Genomic DNA, 20256 nt, shown 5'->3' with positions numbered 1-20256 from the left:
CAACACTTATTTACTGTTCATATAAGTTTTAAATAATATTTACGAATGTAAAACAAAAATTCTATTCACCAATGGTGGTAAAGTCTAAAATATAAGGACAGCCAATGAATGTTGCGCGAGTTTTTACTCATATGACGAAGTCATCAGGTTCAACTCTGGCTGAAGCTGTAGCTTTCCATAAAGCTGTTGCTGAAACTGTTACTAAACCTGAAGTTGAAACTGCTATGATGTTTGATTGTGTAGCTGAAGTTGATGGTTTAGGCCTTCGAATAACAAAGCAGTCGAAAGAACCTTGCACAGCTGCTTTCTTTTCTCATTATACATCTTTATGTAGAGGTCATTTGCATTTATTTAAATCTTAATGCTTTGTTCTGTTAATGGATCCACTTCAGAAATTATGTTCATTGCTTGCTCCATATAATATCCAGGGACCTCTCACCTTTTTCATATCGTTATAACACATTTAATTTCACGGCTAAGCTTAGACACTTTCTATTAGCTTTTGTAACAACACTACCATCACTTGCTCTCTTGCTCATGTTGAATAGGGAGGCAAAAATGCTTTAAGAAACCTGAAAATTTTTTTCTCCTGTTCCAGATGCGTGAAAACGAAAGGCCCGCCAAGCTCCGACTGCTGTTTACCACTCATTAGCAAGGCAGCTTCTTTGAACAAGGCGCTCTTCATTTCTCTTAATAATTTTTTTTTTATAATACATATCGGGATTTAGTTATTATTTATATGAAAATGTACCAGGTAGTCCTTTTCTCCATGTGGTTCCCTGCCAAATGCTAGCACCTCTGCCAACTCTGGCATTTACGATGCCAAGGAGCACAACCTTATCTTCTCTGGGGATAGAAGTTAGCACTCGGTCAATTGTCGGCGTAAAAGGACTCCTTGGTGTCATCCTCTGCATCCAGTGTTGGGGTATATGCACTGATAAAAAAAAGGCATGGTGCGAGTGATTCAGTGGGACTCGAAGCGTCACGAGGTGCTCGTTGATCCCAATAGGCATTTCGGTTAGCCTGTGTAGGATGCGTTGGTGGATGGCAAAGCCAACTCCATAAATGCGGTTTCTCTTCGGAGCAGACTTACCCTTCCAAAAGAAGGTATAGCCAGACCCCCGTTCTGTGAGATGGCCCTCATCTGGGAGCCAGGACTCACTGATGGCTGACAGCTCTTTTGCCACAATGGCAGTTCGCCTCTCAGGACGCTCATTTGTGCCAGTATCCAGAAGAGTCCCGACATTCCATGCAGCGACCATAAGACATGGTATGGTTTGTTTTTGTTTGGATCGGTGATTTTGATTGTTTTTTTGACCACATAAGGATGACCTTACTGGGTGTGATTGCCCAGTCAGGTTGGGTTTTTAGGCAGGCTATGTTTATGGCACCTTTTCTAGCCCCCTCCCTATGTTGGGTGTGCAGAGTGGCTCTTCAAAAGGGCTGCCCAGTCGCACAGACAGGACCGGATTGCACTGCCGCCTAGATCCCAGTGCATAAACGACCATCTTATCTGTGCCGCCCATGAGCAGAGTTGTGACTAGACTCCGGCAGTCATCTCTGCCTATCTCTGTCGCCATAGAACTTTTGGGGGTATAGGGATGTTGATGATGATGATGATAGGTATGATGAACTGGATAATGGCTGTGCGTGAGCTGATCTATGTGGTGAGGCAGGAGCGCAGGTTGCAACCACACATCTTGGCTCTCCCTTTTCCTGATCCAGTGGTGCAAGTGTTGCAACGACTGGGGAGAAGGAGAGTTGCAATGGACTGCCGATAGCCCAGTTTGTTGAGTTTCGCTTTAGTAGCCTGTCCATCAGGCATTGCCTTCGTCCGCCGGCGGTAGTCGTTAGATTTCCACGCCTATACCACCATTGGGGTCTTGTTGGAGCTCTGTAAGCATGTCTGCCTGATGCAGGGCTCCAACGCAATTTTATCATTCGGGGTTTACTCCTGTAGCCTTATGCCTACCAAGGTTAATCCGCAAGGCAGCGAGGCAATGGCTGGCAGGTGCCAGAATGTGTCCACTTGCCAGTGGGCCTATGCACCATCCCTCTGAGGCCCACTGCTACTCCGAGATCCCCTGCTGGTCTAGCCTGGGCCCACGAGGCACCCAGTTACTGTGTTGCCACAAGGAGGCACAGCAGGAGTCTTGATGGTGAAGAAGCTGTGTATTGTCAGGGGAAGACTTATGCAAGTTGCTTCCCTGTTCACCACGAGGGATCGCCAGCGGTGGCAGCTGGAAGCGAGAGGGAGCAAGCAGTGCTTGCACCTTAACACTAACATAGTGCTGCCACACTAGACGCATTTCACCACCCTGTGTGCGAGACACACACACACACATACAGTGCCATGTTTCACAACCATTTCTGGAGCATTGATGCTATAAAAGTTGTTGATCAGTAAAATACTCTAATGCAGCTTAGAAATAAATATAATATAATGTAATATAAAACTATAAAATAAGAACAAATAAAGAACACGTGTGAGAGTGGGTGAAAAGTGAGCCGCCTGATAACTGAAGAGCCAGCCCTCCCTTCCTCAATGTGACGTCACATACACACATCATTTGTATAGAAGTTTGGTGTTAATACAGTAAAACCAAAAATACAGTGCCATATTTTATGGCAGGGAGTATTTAGGTAAAAAACCTTTTGTGTGTAATTTTCCTCCTGTAGCCATAGTTTCCTTAAAATAATATAGAGGGGGTCCCAGAATTAAGTGATTTTAGATGTACTGTAGATGAGGACTTAAGCTATGATACTATAGTGGGATTTTAAACAATGTTTTGTAAGTATGGTATGCACATAGCATGTGTTCCAACTTATGTACACATCCGACTTAAGAACGTACTCAGGAACAGAACCCGTTCGTAACCCGGGGATCCCTTATATATTATTTAAAGAAAACCAGGAAATGTGAGGAATCAATAAAAGTATTACCAATAAATAAGTCACAACCAAAAATACTGTTTTGCCAAACCAGTAAATATGGAAAGTTTAACACATTCGCCATTTGCATACACTCCCTGCTTCACCATAGTAGCGAAGATCGACTGGGACGCCGATTCCCAAGCTACTCTCCCCCAACCCCAACACTCTGTGCTCTCCCCCCATTACGTGTTTGCCCTTAGGACAATTATTTCTTTTACCTTTTTCACACTATGTATGTAGGATGGTGTGTGCATGTACCTGAGTAAAAATAAATGGAGTTACATATATATCGACCCGAAAATACGTGTTAAAAAACAACCATTACCCCTCACAACTTGGCCCAGCAGACGACGCAGACTGGGTCCATTTTAGCAGTGGGGGAGTAAACACAGCATACGGACCAAGAGATCGGCCACGTGATTGGTTTAAGTGGGAGCATTGGTCGTACCCTGTACGGTATATAATGGTTCCCCTAATCTGTACCATTTACATTTATTCTTATAGCAAAATTATGTTTAATTTACGCATTTTTAATTAAGCTGTGATTTTCAAGAATGTAACCCCCGCGTAAAATGAGAGGTGGGTGTATACCATTTGGTACTAAATTTAGGTAATGTTAATAAATAATACAAACAGATGTATGACAATAGGTCCATACAGTGATAGTCAATTGTAGTAGCGATGATGCGAAGGCAATACCTCTGAAATGTCAGTTGATCTGATGCACAGGTACTTGGGATGTAAACAATCCCTGTGCTGGACAGTTCCTAGTGAACATGCCCTGTTCCAGTAAGTATTTGTAATGTGTAAACCGTAGATACCTATATAATTAATAATTATATCCTTTTTTACTAAATTAGGCAAATTTAATTAATAAAACCAACAAATGTTTGATAATAGGTCCATAAATTGATAGTTAGCTGCAGTAGTGAGAAACAAGATGGCATATAGCCTGCGACTTGGACTTGCCAGTACAGTAGGCTATTAAATCCACAAAAATTATTTTTCCACAATTATATGGCATGTCTTATCACTTGTAGCATCATGAGAACTAGGAAATATGGTAATACAATACCCAGTTCCAAAGCATTCCTATACCTTAGGGATGGAGGGATCCGATTCACCCAATTCATGTTTGTTATGAAATAAAATTTATTAACCCCTCATTTATACTAACACAGTGGATTGAAGGACACATACACTTCAGCAAGAGGATAATGATGGGCAGATAGGGACAAACACCAAGCCATAGCATGACCCTCATCCTTTACCCCAGGAACCAAGTAAAGCACCACGATTCCCAGGTGTCATACACTCCAACTACAAAAGGCACTATCTGGATGTCCTTGGAGGGAAATTTCTCTGTACTTACTCCTTTCCTGAAGGATTGAGTGCAAAGAATATCTTAGGAAGGGAAAGTAAAATAAATCTGCCCTAGGTCCAGGGTGTGAAGAATGCAACAGACATTAGTTAGCTCACTGGTTTCACTATGTTGAAAAACCTTAGACTCCATACTAAGACCCATGTTTAACAACCTAATGATGATTGAACCTGTCTGTCCCCAAATGTAACTGTGAATTGCCTTTCGTAAACCAAGGAAATAAAAGGATCCCCATCCTGCTTGAAGCCTGAAAAATATTGTCTCAGGCTTGTCACTAGTGGTCTAGTTTTTTAACAACTCAAATACTTTGTTAGAGACTGGCCCACAGTAGTGAAGGACCAAGAGAAACTATTTGAGCAAAACAATGGGAAGGCCTTGCAAAACCTTCCCTCCCTCTTCCTTGGTGCCAGGATTCACAACCCAAGGCTACCTTCATTATATGAAACTCAAGCTATGGCACAGCAGCACAGACCCACAGCTTTCAGCTTTTAGGCAGCTGGTTTATAAGAGCCATTTATAAGGTCTGTAGTTGTAAAGGGAGAGATCTAATATTTTATATTTAAGTTTTAGTGGTTTCTGGAGTAAAGCCGTCAAAAAAATGGAGGGTTCTTGCAACCCTATGCTTAAATCTGTATTAAAAGAAAAGAAAAAAATATTCACATAAAACAAGAAAGTGTACATATTATAAAACTTCAACTAAACATACCTGCCCTCCTTTTTCTTCTCCTTCTTAATACGATACTTCTCTCGTTCTAAGAGATCATCAAAATCTCTATGATTTTTTTCTTCCATGTATCTGTCACCACGGTGACGATGTTTCTTGTCACGGCTGTGAGTGAAAATACAATTAACATACTTAAAAAATACAAAAGCTAATCTACAATACAGATTTATTCTCTTGGTTTACCTGGTTACCCATCAGTAAGGTATCGTTCCCAATTTTCATATAGGTTTATTTTCTTAAGCCATCCATTGTGGACAGGTCACATATGGAACAGTCTGCGTCCGGCAGTTAACTGTGGATGTGGCATATATGAAAAGGAAACCCATTGTATATCAAAGGTGCCGCAACGAGGGTACATTTGAAATTCAGATCAGCCGCATTGGACGGGTTAATATATACAAAGAAATTTGCATCTACGGTACTTAATTTACATTGATCTACCACATTTTGCTGGGAATATTTATGGTAACTACGAGTACCTGTACTTGGGAAAAAATGCTTACCTTCGACTGCGACTTTTTTTCCTCTCTTTGTCTTTATGTCGGTGACGGTCATGGTCTCTTTCTCGGTCACAATCCTTCTCTCGATCTCTTTGTCGGTCTCGACCTTTTTCTTGATCCCCATTTCTTTCACGAGGTTGTTCACGGGGCCTGTCATGAGATTTTTCATTCCGCTTGTCATATTCCCGATCTCTTTCTCTGTTTAAGCCCCGTTCACTTTCTCTATCTTTCCCTCGATCTCTTTCATAATCTCTTCCTCTGTCTCTTTCACGGTCCCGCTCGTGTTCTCTTTCCCGTTCCCGGTCACCTCCTCTTTCTCTTGAGACATAATCTTTATTCCCTGAGCTGTAAAAGGAAACAAATTTATTATAAGTGACAAAATGACACGTTTGAGTGATAAGTGCAATAAAGGGGAGCAGAAAAAGCTTGAGTTATATTTACAGTATATATAATATAGTGATATCTCCATTAGCTGGAACAATTGGTGCAGAACACTCCCGGGCACGAAAGAATTCCGGGTAACGAGACGACATTCTCAAACCTGGAAAAAAATCCCCCATCCCCAGAATTTTCCAGGTACCTGGAAAATTCTCTCAGAATTTCCGGAAATTGCGCATTACATCTCTCAAATCTGGAAACAATCTCCCAAGCCTGGAATATTATCGGGAACCGTACCAGAACTTTCTAGAATGATGCCTTACTGTATTTCATTGCTCAAACCCAGAAAAAAAATCCCAATCCCGAAATTTTTCGGGGATCCAAAATTTTTTCTTGGAATTCCGGAAAATGCGCTTGATTTTCATCTCTCAAACCAGGGGAAAAAATCCCCCCTCCTCGGAGTTTTCCGGGTACAGGAAAGTTTCTGAAAACGACGATTCATATTTAAAACCCTGGTTAATTGAGGACCCAATTAAATTTACACGGTAGTTTCCTTTGTATTTACGACGAAAATAGAATAAAAAATTAAATTAAATTACATTTTCATATAAATAGTCAAATCCCGATATGTATTATACAAATAAAAAAACAAGCCTTGCGCACGGAGGCTGCTGAGCTTGTAAGTGGTGACGCAAGCATCACTAGTATAAACAACCGCTGCTTGGCAGACCTTTTGTTTTCATGTATTTGAACATGAAAAGGAGAAAAACTTTCTCAGGTTTCTTACGGCACTTTTGTGTCCCTATTCAACATGAGCAAGAGAGCAAGTGATGGTAGTGTTGTTTCAAAAGCTAAAAGAAAGTGTATTTGCTTAGCCGAGAAACTAAATGTGTTAAAACGATATGAAAAAGGTGAGAGGTCTGTGGATATTATATGGAGCAAGCAATGAACATATTTTCTGAAGTGGATCCATTAACAGGATGAAGCATTAAAATTAACAGGGACTTGAAAAACACACATGACCAAAACATAAAGATGTAAAATGAGAAAAGAAAGCAGCTGTGCAAGGTTCTTTCGACAGCTTTACTATCTGAAGGCCTAACAGATCAACTTGAGCTACTCCATTAAATTCAGCATTAGCAACAGCTTCAGCAACAACTACAGGTTCATTAACAGTTTCAGCAACAGCTATGACACCTTTATGGAAAGCTACAGCTTCAGCCAGAATTGAACCTGATGACTTCGTCATCTGAGTAAAAACTCACAATATTCACTGGCTGTCCTTATGTTTTAGACTTTACCACCATTGGCGAGTAGAATTTTTCTTTTACATTCGTAAATATTATTTAAAACATATATGAGCAGTAATAAGTGTTGCTTTCATATTCTTATGTAGAGATGTGACGATATGTTTTCGCATTTATGCACTTACATACATTGGCGTTGTGCAGTCTCACTTTTTTCCTTTACCATTACATTTCTGTAATTTTACTACAGCTACAACCAGGGACTTATTTTCTTCAGTTTCAGATGGATAACTGACATGAGTGTAAACACTGACAACAATAATGGCGTCCCAACTCTTCTTGTGTGACCATATTATTATTGATTTATACTGTACAAGGTGCATTCATAAACATAATTTAATGAATATAGTTTGCATTTTTTAATTAATTTTATTGTTTTTTAGGGAAAGAGGGTAAAAAGCTACACAAAAGATACGAAAAGGCCAGACTTTGAAACAAATCTCATTATTGCTTAATTTTAATGTTAATTAATGATTCACGATACGAATATTCACCTTGCACTGCAATATTTGAAGACACATTACCGTCGTTATTCAAGGCTTTACTGTACCGGGAAAATTTTAATGGAATTTTCCAGAAAATGTACCCCTCAGATAATCATTCCCAAACCCGTAATTTCCGAAAAAATTTTCTGAGCAAATTTCAATTTCTGCAATCAGAGAGTTCCAAATTTTGAGGGATTCCAGCTAACGGAGATATTACTATAAAGCTATACCATATCTGCTGGCCTAAAAGACACCCCCCCCCCCCAAAAAAAAACCAGCCTGCACCTTATGCATTTATATTACTGAATATTGTTGGGCAAGGGATGGTAATTTTCAATATTTACATATGCTTAAGGTCACATGTACTGTAATCCTCTAAGGAACCCCAAAATATACAAATAGAAATTTTGTGTTACTATAACAAATACAGTAGCATCTCGATACACCAGACAAATAGGAGCATACCCTAGTTCGGAAATTGCGAAAGTCTGAAAAGTGATTCTATAGAAAGGGGGGAGGGGGTTCCTGGACATAACACTGCTTATCTAAACTGTAGTGTATTTATAATTGGTTAGTAAATAATATTGTAGTATATTATGCATCTGCATATTCCCTGGTTTACTCATTAATTAGTTGTCTAAGTGTACAGTACAAGTAGCCAAATCGAGCCATCATGCATCGCTCAAACGTGATAAATAACATTGTTAGGAAGGTTTATCCACATCAAATACTATGGTGACCCTGTTGTAAGTTGATTTGCTAAAAGTTCTCACTCCAGGAAAGCTTCCAAAGTGAATACAGTACCTTCCCGTATGTATATTCTCTACATTATTTTACCCATTTCTTAAAACCCTGAAGTATCCATCCCCATTAAAGACTTACACTGAGACACGCACGCAGACATTCAACCACGTACACACACATGTTGTCTTCAGTTCCCATGGAGTGAAAACGTACTAGGTGCTTCCCTGCTCACATGGAGTGGTCATTTTTGACAATGAACGCAGCTGCCAGCCCATCTCCTCCCCACCAAGATTTATCAATATCCTCCCACAACCGATATAAAAAAGTGACAATTTCAATTCAAAAGAATGAAAACAAGTAAAAGACAGCGACTAGTTGAAACCCCGCGGTCAGTGGTCACAACCCATATCGCTCTTTCCGCCTACCACCTTACAAACACTAGATATCAACTGAAGACTCACAGTCACATCAGAAGAGATACGAGGACTCCCAACTTCACCTACCAAGACTACGTGATGGGAGAGGAAAAGAATAGAGGGAGCGGTTAGGACTGCCCTTAGCATATGACTAAACCATAACAAGAACTGTGCTAGGGGCCACTATCAAATCACAAAGCTGTTTTAGAGACTGGCTCCTCCACTACCCTCATCTGTAGCTAATTTGTATGTTCACTCCATGTTTCTTATCTTTTTGTACTGGAAGCTTTGTTAATCAAGTACAGTACTGTAACCCACTCCCCAATTTCACTATACATTAAGTTTTATCATCTCTGTTCATTCTATATTTTCAGCTTTTTGGATGTCATGTTCTTTTAAAAAGCCATTAATTATTATTGCTATTTTATTATTATTATTATTATTATTATTATTATTATTATTATAAAACCATCCAGACTGATGCTGGATTTTCCAGACTTTTTAAAATACCTCTGGTGACTAGAGGGGCAGTCCGAGGCACCTCGGAGAGCCCCCAAAAAGCGTAGAAAGTACAAAACACATTTTATTCAAACAGGAAGCGTGAAACTTGGGAGGAAAGTTCACAGATGTCGCAAGGTGGGGAATTTAGAGGTAAGCATGAAACTTGCAAGATGCGGAATTCAAACAGCTTGAAACTTGCAAGGCCACTGTACGTACTTGTATCTATAAATCCATCATTTGCATCAGGTATTTGTATATTTAAAGCAACATATATTGCAAATGAGGTTCTGTTCATGCAGCAACATGAAAAATCCAGGATAAAGGAGCTTATTGGTAAGGATAGCCTATCACAAGCATATACAGGTACTCCTCGACTTACGACCACCTGGACATATACGACTGCCACAGTCGTATAAAATTTTTTTCAAATTACGTATTTTTGAGTCCCAACGTTAGTGATCACGCTGTGTACTGACAAAATTTTCATTTGTAATTCCCTGTAAAATGGCTGGCAAGCGTAAAGGTGAGAGTTCTCGTGGTGCTGAGAAGAAAAAGAGACACCTATTTCAGATTTTCTATGTATTATTTTCGCATTTTCGACTTATGACCAGGTCGTCGGTCTCTAACCCCGTCGTAAGTCGAGAACTGATTGTACTAGGTAACTATCGTTCACTGTAAATGACCCACAAAAATGCATGATTATTATTACATATCCAGAACTTATGATTACTTACACTATTCCAGTATCTATTGCATTTACCAGTAAGTGCACAAATTCTTATGTTTTTCCACTAAAAACCACTTGCAATACATGTTTGATGAATTGTACTATTTTTCCTCCATAAATTTTCTTGTAAATATGGTTTGTGTCTTATCGGATACAAATTAAAAAAAATGGTGGTTTGATCATGAAGTTCCATTTTATAGTTAAAGTCTTTCCATCAGAAACAATGTACTGTATCAACACAGTGAACAATGGCAATGATGATAAAGTAAAAAAAAAATTCTGCATACTGCATTTGATCAGCAGTTATAGTTGAGAAGTGAAATTATTATTTTAAGGATGAGTGACTCAGGGAATTTTGAAGGGGATTACTATAATTTTCTCATCAAAAATAATAGTACTGTATATATGCATTTTTTCTAATACAATACCACTAGTTGCAGTAGCGTCTAATTTACCTTCCTTCCTCTTTTTGCCCATAGTATTGTAGGGTACAGTATAACAAAATATTCAGTCAATATAAAATACCCTCGACTGTATACTAAACACACTTGTTGTAATGTGATGAATGCAGTGATCACTTTACTGTATTTAAATTTTTCTGGGCTTAGCTATGTCGGACAATTTTGGAGTTTGACCATGCAATAATAATACCAAATCACACTATATAGAGGGTCTACTGTATTCCATTATACAATTCTGCTTTTCATCACTCAGCAGTAGTACCAAATCTTTTGCTCTTGCCCTTTCAGTCCTGTTTTTATTCACTTCAATTGTCTGTAAATCACCTCCCTGTTGCCTTAAACTTTGGTTCAAACAAAACCAAGATACCCGGGATCCATTTGCACCTCACAAATTTATTCATCATGATAGAATGGGTGTGAGATGTTTGTGACGTGTACTGTATGCATTGTCATACATTATTTGTGCTACAGTATGCCAGACTCAAATTTGCTGCCAAGATCAGGGCATTTACATGAAGAATTTGTACCTTAAACTGCTTTTTTCCCCTTGTAACATCATGGGATTTGCATTTTATGCATTAAAATAGACATCAGTAGAGATTGTAAAAAAAAAAAAAAACCATAGTTCCCAAAATTCATTTCATATTAACCAACCATTTTCTTCTGCCTGTAACTTTAAACAAATCATTTTTGAAGATGACATCATTATGTCTACTTACTCATATGCTCGTACAGTTTCTCGAGTGGATGGATCAGTTTCACCCTTGGTACCATACCAGTCATTCTTGCCTGATGCAGAATTAACAGATGCTGCAGTTACTGTTGGTTTGGAAGCAGCACGATCAGCTAATTTCTTCTCCAAGTCCTTCTGGATTGGCACAGGAATGCGAGGAAAGAGGGTGGAATACCAATCTAGTTTGGATAGCATCTGACGCACAATCTGTCCAATTGTTGTTGTTTGCCCACCTCCTGCCCGCACATCAATTTCCTGAAAAAAAAACAAAATAGAAAATAAAAATAATTTCCAAGTTATATATAATGACAATTTCAATTTCCTAATACATCTACTATTAAAATTTCTAAATAAGCTCTTGGAATGGAGTTGAAGTAGCGCAGCAAGTTTAAAATATCATTTGTAACAAATACTGGAATCATACAGAATTTGTTTCAATGCAGTTTGGATCCTTCAAAGTACCAGAAAATAGTATTAGATCATTCATAACACCTTTATACACTTGCAAGGAAGTATTTAAACAGGTGTTAAATGTAAATACCAAAATCTGATCTCTTGAATAACCAAATCTATTACAATAATTTTAAATGGGCAGAGTTGCTGTGCTTGGTTGCACAGGATATGTCTCAGAGGAAAAAATATTCACAAACAAGCATGCATAATGCTTGTATAAACTGATGTAATCCAATTTCTATCTGAAATTTGAGCCATTAGAGAAAGTGAATTCTTCTCCATTCCCAGAGGCAAAATTAATATGGATGTTCAGCCTACCCTCTTTCTGCTTTGTCTGTGTCCTGACGTTATAATCCTTTCGATTAAGTAGACAATAAACTACCAAATCAAATGCCAAGAAAATTTAAATCTGGCAAGATTATCTTGATTCTATAATAATTTTAACAATTGAAATTGAAATTAAACCATGATCTTTCAAGCAATCTTTACAATCTTAAACATATATATACAGTATACTGTATAAATAAATAAATGAGCATTACTGTAAGTAACTCCTTAAAACAAATCAAAGGTATACAGAGAATATACATATAAAACTTGAAAGAGCATGACTTGACAACTCACTGCTCTGGGAGGGTTTTCTGATTACAGACCCCAAGGGCATTATACTGAATGGAAAACACAGCACAGGCAGGGATGACTTATTATACATTAATTATCACTGAGGACATCAATGAACAACTAGTAAAACTTATTGAACAAAACAGTTATCGGTCTTATAAAGTAATAAAAAACAGGATAAAGTTTGATTTTTAGCATCCATGATTTTTTACCCATAATAAAGAATGTTATAATGATATAAAATCTTCTTTAAAGGGGCATCATGAGGTAGCAGCCTCCCTGCATGTACCAATGTCTCTAAACAGCTAACATGATGAAGTCTCGGGTAGAAACCTGTGGTGCTCAAACCCAGAGGTCACCTGGCGTTCAGGAGGCAGCGGCTCACCACTTAGCCTGGGGAGAACAGCACGGTTAATCCCTATACCCAAATGTTTCCTGCCTACCTAGCGCACTCTTCTCAAAACTCATCAAAATCCAACTTTTAACTAGACTGCTCAATCTCACATTATTTTAAGAATACAGTACAGTACTCATGCTTCTGATATTACAGTACTATTGATGGGTTTAGCTACCCTCCACACAAATCATGTGTCTGATAAGTGTTCTTCACACAAAATTAAATGTTCTCCTAACTATAACATATGTCATACAGTTTTCCACTGAAAAAAGTAGAAACCTTTTGTGTGTTAGGTGTTTGATAGTCAGGGACCATAACCAACCCAGTGCATGCCACAGTAAGAAATAATCTTCTAAATATGACTCAATGAGGGATCAAATTAAGGTCCCAGTCAATGAAGCCAGCTATCCCAGCTTGATTAAACTCTGAGGTCAAGGATAATGATGCACTGTAGTGTATTTACAACCCATACAACCTGGGAGAGAATCCAGTAATAAGCAGGGTTTAGAAGGCTTTAATTCCTATTGAATACAGTGCCAAACACTTGTTTCAGGGTCCTGTACTAAGCATATCCTTCTCACTTTGGAGGAGGCCACTTTTTTAAAAGAGAAAACTGTATAAGCAGATGTTAGGATTATGAGTCAATCTGTTTTCTTTATTCTTTTCCTTTAAAGATATTAATTTTGAGTGGTACTCATGCATGTAATTAAATATTTCAAAATTACTGGACCAAGACCAAATATTTTGTAAACTATTTCACCAAAAAGTGCATTGTTACCCATCTTTTCAATATCAGGCTAAACTGATTACCATGACACAAACACCATGTAGGAAAACCCTCCCAACATGCACAAACCGAACAGAAACAAAGGTTGATATTTACTCACCGTAAAGTGTGTGGATGCCGTTCCACTGCCAGACCATCACCAGTTAGAATAGGAGAGGAATATAGGATGCAATGGGGTGGTGAAGGACTGGGAAAAATGGTTGAGGATGAAGGAAAAGGGTTATATTATGAAAGGAAAGATCATGAGGGGACAGTAAGATAAGAGCACTAACATATAAAAAATACATACAATCAAGTCTTATATTCCATGGGTGAACAATAATAGTGAAATAATTTCAAACAAAAAGTATTAACTCTAAAATAATGAAAAACTTGGATTTTATCAAAAATTTTAGTAACCAGTTGAATGCAGGGAAATATTTGTTTTTCTCTACTGACAAGTAGAGAAAAACCAATACTTAGTTAGTTATTACCACTTTATTACAAAATTCCAAATACAGTATATACTCTCATATAACTGATCTCATATATACAGTTTGACCCCAAATTTTGGGGGTAAAAAATCCCGAGTTTTTCATATATCTCTTGTACAGTTTGACCCTAGCTTTTGAGAAATACTAGGTATAATCCTTGACATAATTTGTAGGGAGACTCCAGATTTACACTAATGTGTCTTGGCCATGACCACTACCACAACAGCTGATGTTATGAACAGTTACCAACTCCAATGAGGAATAAGATAAAATAATATATACCCCAGTACCAATAAATGTGAGGAGTACTGCAAATCAAAAAAATACTGTACCATTTAAAAAAAGAAATAAAAATAAAAAATAAAAGTTTTGCCATTTGGCTACTAGACCCCTCCCCCTGTTCAACGTAAACTCTTAACACACGAAGAAAGATTATTCCTTTTATGTTTTTGACTTTCTGATGATTTTTTTTCACATTCTGTATTTAAGATTGAGAGTGCATGTACATTAACAGCACAAAAAAGAAAGAAAATTACGTTTATCTACCCAAAATTACAAGTTGGGGAAAAAAGAAAAAGAAAAAAAAAAAAAAAAACTCCCTCAGCCTGCTAACTCTGGCTGGTGCACAAAGAAATGTTCATTTACTTTATGTTTTTGACCTCAAGATTTTTTTTGTGGCATACAGGTAATGACCATTACACGATAGATCTATATACGATCGTTAAGCTATGCGATGGCCAAGATCAGTATCCTTAGGGGAAGGGATGTAAGCTTGGAGGTGAAGAAGGCTCTAAGGTAGGGATGGGAAAACTGTGACCTATAACCATACCATATTTTAATTCAGTGTCTTTTAAAGGGACATGTTGATTTTTTTTTATTGCTTCGATTTTTATCTTTTATTTTTCAATATGTATTTTTACGAAGTTTGAAAAATCGTGCCCAGCCCAAAACACATGGTTAGAGTCCCATCGCTGAGGAACTGCACTTGGAGGAAGTTCCAGGGTAGTTGCCATACCCTTTAAATCTGCAAAGTTTATTATTAGTTTTGAAGAACAGCAGCTCTCATGAGTCCGATGTGGCTCCTCATCCTCAAAAGTTTCCCTGCCCCTGATTGAAGATATAATGTAAACTTTCCTACTTTGGCAAATAGCATTGAGCATAGACCTGCGATGTTCGAGTGATCTAAAACTCAAACTAAAGAAATAATTTAACAGTTGCATTTGGGGTTAACAGAATGGAAGTGGTGAGGAGTAATAAAGTGTATGTGATGTACAGAATGACTGAGGCAGAAAAAGTGAATTGTAATGGTGGAGAGTTGATTTCCGAGATGGTATGGTCATGTAAGGGGGATTAAAGAGGATGGAATAGGTAATCTACAACATGTATTGCATGTAGGGAGATCTGCATAATAAGAGATGGGTGGAACCAGCAATTATAGGGAGAACATAATGGAATTAGCGAGCAATAGATATGTAATGAATGGATGACCTGGACCTCTCGGTCTTCATAGCTTCAGGAAGAGACTTGTCTGGATAAGGCTAAAGGAAGAAGACATGTGGAAGCTTGACAGAGTATAGATAATGCAATATATGTACTGTACAGTAAAATTTTGACAGAGAATGAGGACCGGTTAATTTAATTAAAAGCAGAAATTCTTCCAAACCCAAAAGAACTATTTCTTCTATGTAGAAATGTAGGCCTTGCAGCAATCTTCACAGTGATTCTTCAACCTAATTTTTCCAGAAACAGCAACTCTAACAGAATCCTTCGTTCTTAATTGGAATTAGGGTTTAACTAGTAACTATCTATTTGATACCTCAATGCCATAGAAATTTTCATCAAAATTTAAAGGCTAGTACCCAATTAAATTATTTTCTAGAGAGCTGTTTTCTATCAATGGCCTATTATATATGTGAGTGTATACTGTACAGTACACACTGCCCAAGTCAATTTAAGAGAGGTTATCCTAAGGCAGTGTATGAATATCAGTAATAAAAATGTCATAATAAAGGTTCTGCATCTGTTTATAAAGTGGTAAATAACCATGTTTTACAGTACAGCATTCCCTGCATCAAGCAAACAAAGAAACAAAATGCACTAATTTATATCACCTCATGAATTGAAAAAATCTTTAGCTAAATGGCATTATTCACCCATGGAAGCAATACTATCAGAGAACTAATACCAAGTCCACTTTTCTCACTAATAAATTCTTTTCTGTAGAGAATTCTCAATACAACTTGATGGTCTGCCACAAATTAACCAAATGCAGTAATACCTGGTTTTCCAAATTTCACTTAAGTTCATGTTATTCTAAAATACGACAAAAATCTTTATAATTTTTCCATTTTTCATTTGGTTCATCTTTGTTTTTACTTTCTTAAACTCAAATTAATTTACAATTTTTACTCTTCCTTTGTAAAGACACTTCCAGAGGCAACACAAGTGATTTTTCATGCTGAAGTTTTAAGTACACTATTATCAAACCACCATGTACAAATCTTAACAAATACTTGAAGTGAAGTTGTTTAGTCTCTAACTTTAAAATTATACAGTCGATACCTGAAACGTTTGGGGATAATTCAGCATGTGCTCCCTTGTTTTGAATGCCATGAAGGATGTACATGATGTGAATAATATGAAAAAAAAAATTCATTACATCAGAAAATGGCATGTAGAAGGAGCAGGTAAGTTACAGGAAGAGAGGGATAGGGATAAGGAGGAGGAGGAGGAGGAGTGGGAGGAGTGGGGACTGGTGATGGCGACGACACTTACCTCCTCATCATCCATGTAAGACTCAAACCAGTCCCAAAGATCTGCAGGTGGCTGTGTATACCTAGTTAGGGACAAGTTTTTTGTTAAGTTTTGCAAATCATAATGCCATCTACAATAAAATTAATGAAACCTTAAAACAAACATATGTCTACAGTTGATTTTACATACTGTTAAGCAGGGTCACATTCAATGTACATTTATCTAACATGGATTTGATTATAAAAGGTTAAATAAATAAGACTAATTATTTGTCAAATGCTGATAAATATGATTACAGTATATGTGGGTTAGCTCCTCTACTCCATGGTACCAGCTGAATGCCAGCCCTGGCTAGTGACTCAATTTGTTTACAATGCTGAGGAAGGCGAGGAATTGCTTGACTTTTGTTATTTTTCTAATTTTTTTTACTTTTTTTGATTTGTACCCTTAACTACATGATACCACTTAACTGTAATCAGTCTCCTAGTGGTGGTACAGTAAAGAAAAACTATGATAAAGACATTGGCTGAAAATCTAATGAGTCAACTTCCCTTAACCCTATTTTTCCTGTAAGAATTTAAGTTTTCCCAAAATGGATTTGTCCAACACATTATTATTCAAGAATGTAACTCTCAAATCTTAATATCTTTTGTACTAACATTTTCTTGACATACTGTAACATGACAAGAAAAAGGAGCAAAAATAAACTCTCCCTTTATTTAATGAATCATTCACTTATACTGTACTGCTACTGATAAAAAAAGATCTTGAATTCATAACCTATGTACATAAACGAAGCAACGGACAGTACCGGTATAGCAGGGCAAGGTAAAGTTAGGTAAGTTTTGTATATACAGTACAATATTATCATCAATAAACATTCCCAAATATTAAGTGTTCACAATATAAATCAATACATTATTCATTATGCGACTGGGTACAGTAGGGTCTCAAAATACGTGAGGATTACGTTCCAAGAGCCTCGCATAAGAGCAAATTTCGAGTATCCCCCCCCCCCCCTGTACATATATGTAAAGCCCATTTTCTATAGCTACTTAAGTAACCTACCCAAGGTAACAACTGTGTTAACTCCCACAAACCATGTACAGCATAGAAACAGCTTAAATTGTCAATTTATGCACAAAAATATTATAAATACAAATTTTATAAAAGAAAAATCAAAATGGCTTTGTGTACAGTACAGGGGGTCCCCTGGTTATGAACGGGATCCGTTCCTGAGAACGTTCTTAAGTTGGATTTGTATGTAAGTCGGAACACATGCTATGTGTATACTGTACTGTACTTACAGCACAACATTTAAAATCCCACTACAGTATATAATAACCTAAGTCTTTATATACATCTAAAATAACTTAATTTAAGACAAACTAAGAAATAGAATGACAAGATACAGTAAGTCCTCGCTTAACGTCGTCCCGCTTAATGTTGTTTTGGTACTACGTCGCTGAACTTTAGAGACCAAAAATTCGTTAAACGTCCCGGTGATCCAATACGACATTGTCTTGCGTTGTCATGGACTACTTTCTATGGCGCATCACTCGCTCTTGTCTGGCCGCGCTACGCTTTCTCGGCTCGGCACGCTGCCCTCACTCGTGGAACGTCACAGCGTCCCCAAGCCAGTCTCTGTTACGACTTCACATCATACGTGTATGCTTAAGTGCCTTTGCTCTAAAACTGTACTCAAATGATTTGAAATGGCTTCCAAGCCCCCATCAAGTGCTACTGATGCTAGTGTAGTGAAGAGGTAACGTAAGACCATTACTCTTGCTGCGAAAATGGATGTATTAACCCGATTTGAAAAAGGGGAACGTGCTGTGGACATAGACCGTTGTGCTTGGTTTAACCCCCACAACGGTGTGTACTATACGGACCAATGCTGACAAGATTAAGGTTAGTGCTGGAAGTGGTTCTTCTCTGAGTGCTACTAAGACAACTTGTACTAGAAGCACTGTGATAGAAAAGGTGGAAAAGATGCTGGCAATGTGGATGGAGGACCAGAATCAACGCAATGCCCCTGTGTGCCTTATGGTTATCCAGCATTAAGGCCAGATCCTTGTTTGGCAACTTAAAGGAAGAAGAGGGTGAAGGATTGAAGGAAGAGACCTTTACGGCCAGCCGAGGCTGGTTTCAACAATTTAAGCGTCGGTATAACTTTCACAACATAAAGATGACTGGTGAAGCTGCCAGTTCAGATAAGGTTGCTGTCGAGACATTCCCGCCAACAACGGAGGAGGAACCCCAGTCAGAGCAGGAGGAGGAGGAAGCAGCCACAGAGTTTCAGTGACTCACCACCTTCCTCCTCTCCCGCCCTTCTCCACTCCCACCCTCCTCCTCTGCTATCCTTCTCCTTCACTCCACTACCCACCACACACTCACTCTACCACCTCCGCCCATCAGTGAGTACCAATATAAACTTAGTACTGTAGTTCTATATACTATTTTCTATAGACTTTAAACGCCCGGAAGGCGCTTATAGCCAAACGTGATCAGGCCTTTGATGAGGATAGCTACAGTGCCAGTCCCTGCCCGGCGTTGCATGCTCAGCCCTGGCTGGCCAAATTTGCTGGGTCAGGCGTCTATACACAAATAAGCTCCCCTTACTACCACCCAACACCTCAACCTCCTCTGGGTCTCTCCACCTCCAACATCTCAATACTCTATATAGTATATACTGTATGCGGGCAGGCACACCCAATAAACATGACATGACTTACAGCCTAACATAATGTTTGTTTATGTGTCATTCTCCTCATTACTGCTTGCGGTAACACCTATGTATCTAAATAAACAAGCAAAATCATCATTATCTGACTGCAGTCTTACCTTATGTACATAAACCCTAGGCCTCGGATGTATGGAGAATCACCATGGTTTAGTAGCCCAGTAACTTGTTTGCGTGTTAAACGAAGGGTGTACAGTTTATACAAAATGCAAAAGGCCGTCGACACAATGCCTCCTGCCCCAACTCCTCGTACCTGCAAGAAATAATTCATAATATTGAAAGAATAACTTTGGCTATATCAAAAGTCCAACAATTATCATCGCAATACTTTTATTGCTTTAGTGTGATCAACAACTGACTGAAAAACTAAATAAATAGAAATTGACTTCTCAACTGAACTGCTCTGTTCCAGTCACGTGGGTCTTAAAACCTTTTTCTTTGTCTTAGTCTCCTGTGCCAAGGTCTCGGGGCTGTATTCATGGTTGTTACATCACCTGACTGATCAGGAGCACCGTTGTGTGGTTATTTAGAGAGGCCACAGACCCAAAGGTAGTCCTGGTGAATTGGGTTTCCTATAGCAGTCCCGATGAATTTAAAAAAAAAAAAATCTTTCACCCTCCAAATATTGATATATTGAGATAGAAAATATTCAAAACTGATAGGAAATGAATTTGTTGGTGACAAAGTCTTGTTTCCATATACAGTGACCCCTCGCTTAACGAACACCTCGGTTAACG

At 38.3% G+C, this 20256-nt stretch overlaps 1 protein-coding gene across 2 annotated transcripts in view; it reads right to left on the bottom strand.

Annotated features, from left to right (window-relative positions):
- The window catches only part of LOC121868818 (pre-mRNA-splicing factor 38B-like), a 39568-nt gene that overhangs the window by 6312 nt on the left and 13000 nt on the right, over positions 1–20256 (bottom strand). For both annotated transcript variants that reach the window (XR_006089461.1, XM_042369783.1), the window contains exons 4-8: positions 19621–19772; positions 16798–16858; positions 11278–11546; positions 5543–5884; positions 5022–5144 (exon numbers count right to left, since the gene is read on the bottom strand). Coding sequence is in view for 1 of the 2 variants with exons in the window: in XM_042369783.1 (XP_042225717.1) it covers positions 5022–5144; positions 5543–5884; positions 11278–11546; positions 16798–16858; positions 19621–19772 (947 nt within the window). In the remaining variant the exon portion in view is untranslated. The remainder of the gene's footprint in view (positions 1–5021; positions 5145–5542; positions 5885–11277; positions 11547–16797; positions 16859–19620; positions 19773–20256) is intronic.

This window comes from Homarus americanus, unplaced genomic scaffold (genome assembly GCF_018991925.1).
Source record: "Homarus americanus isolate GMGI-L3 unplaced genomic scaffold, GMGI_Hamer_2.0 scaffold32583, whole genome shotgun sequence".
Taxonomy (NCBI): Eukaryota; Metazoa; Arthropoda; class Malacostraca; order Decapoda; family Nephropidae; genus Homarus; species Homarus americanus.
This window is presented reverse-complemented; position numbering and strand designations above follow the sequence as displayed.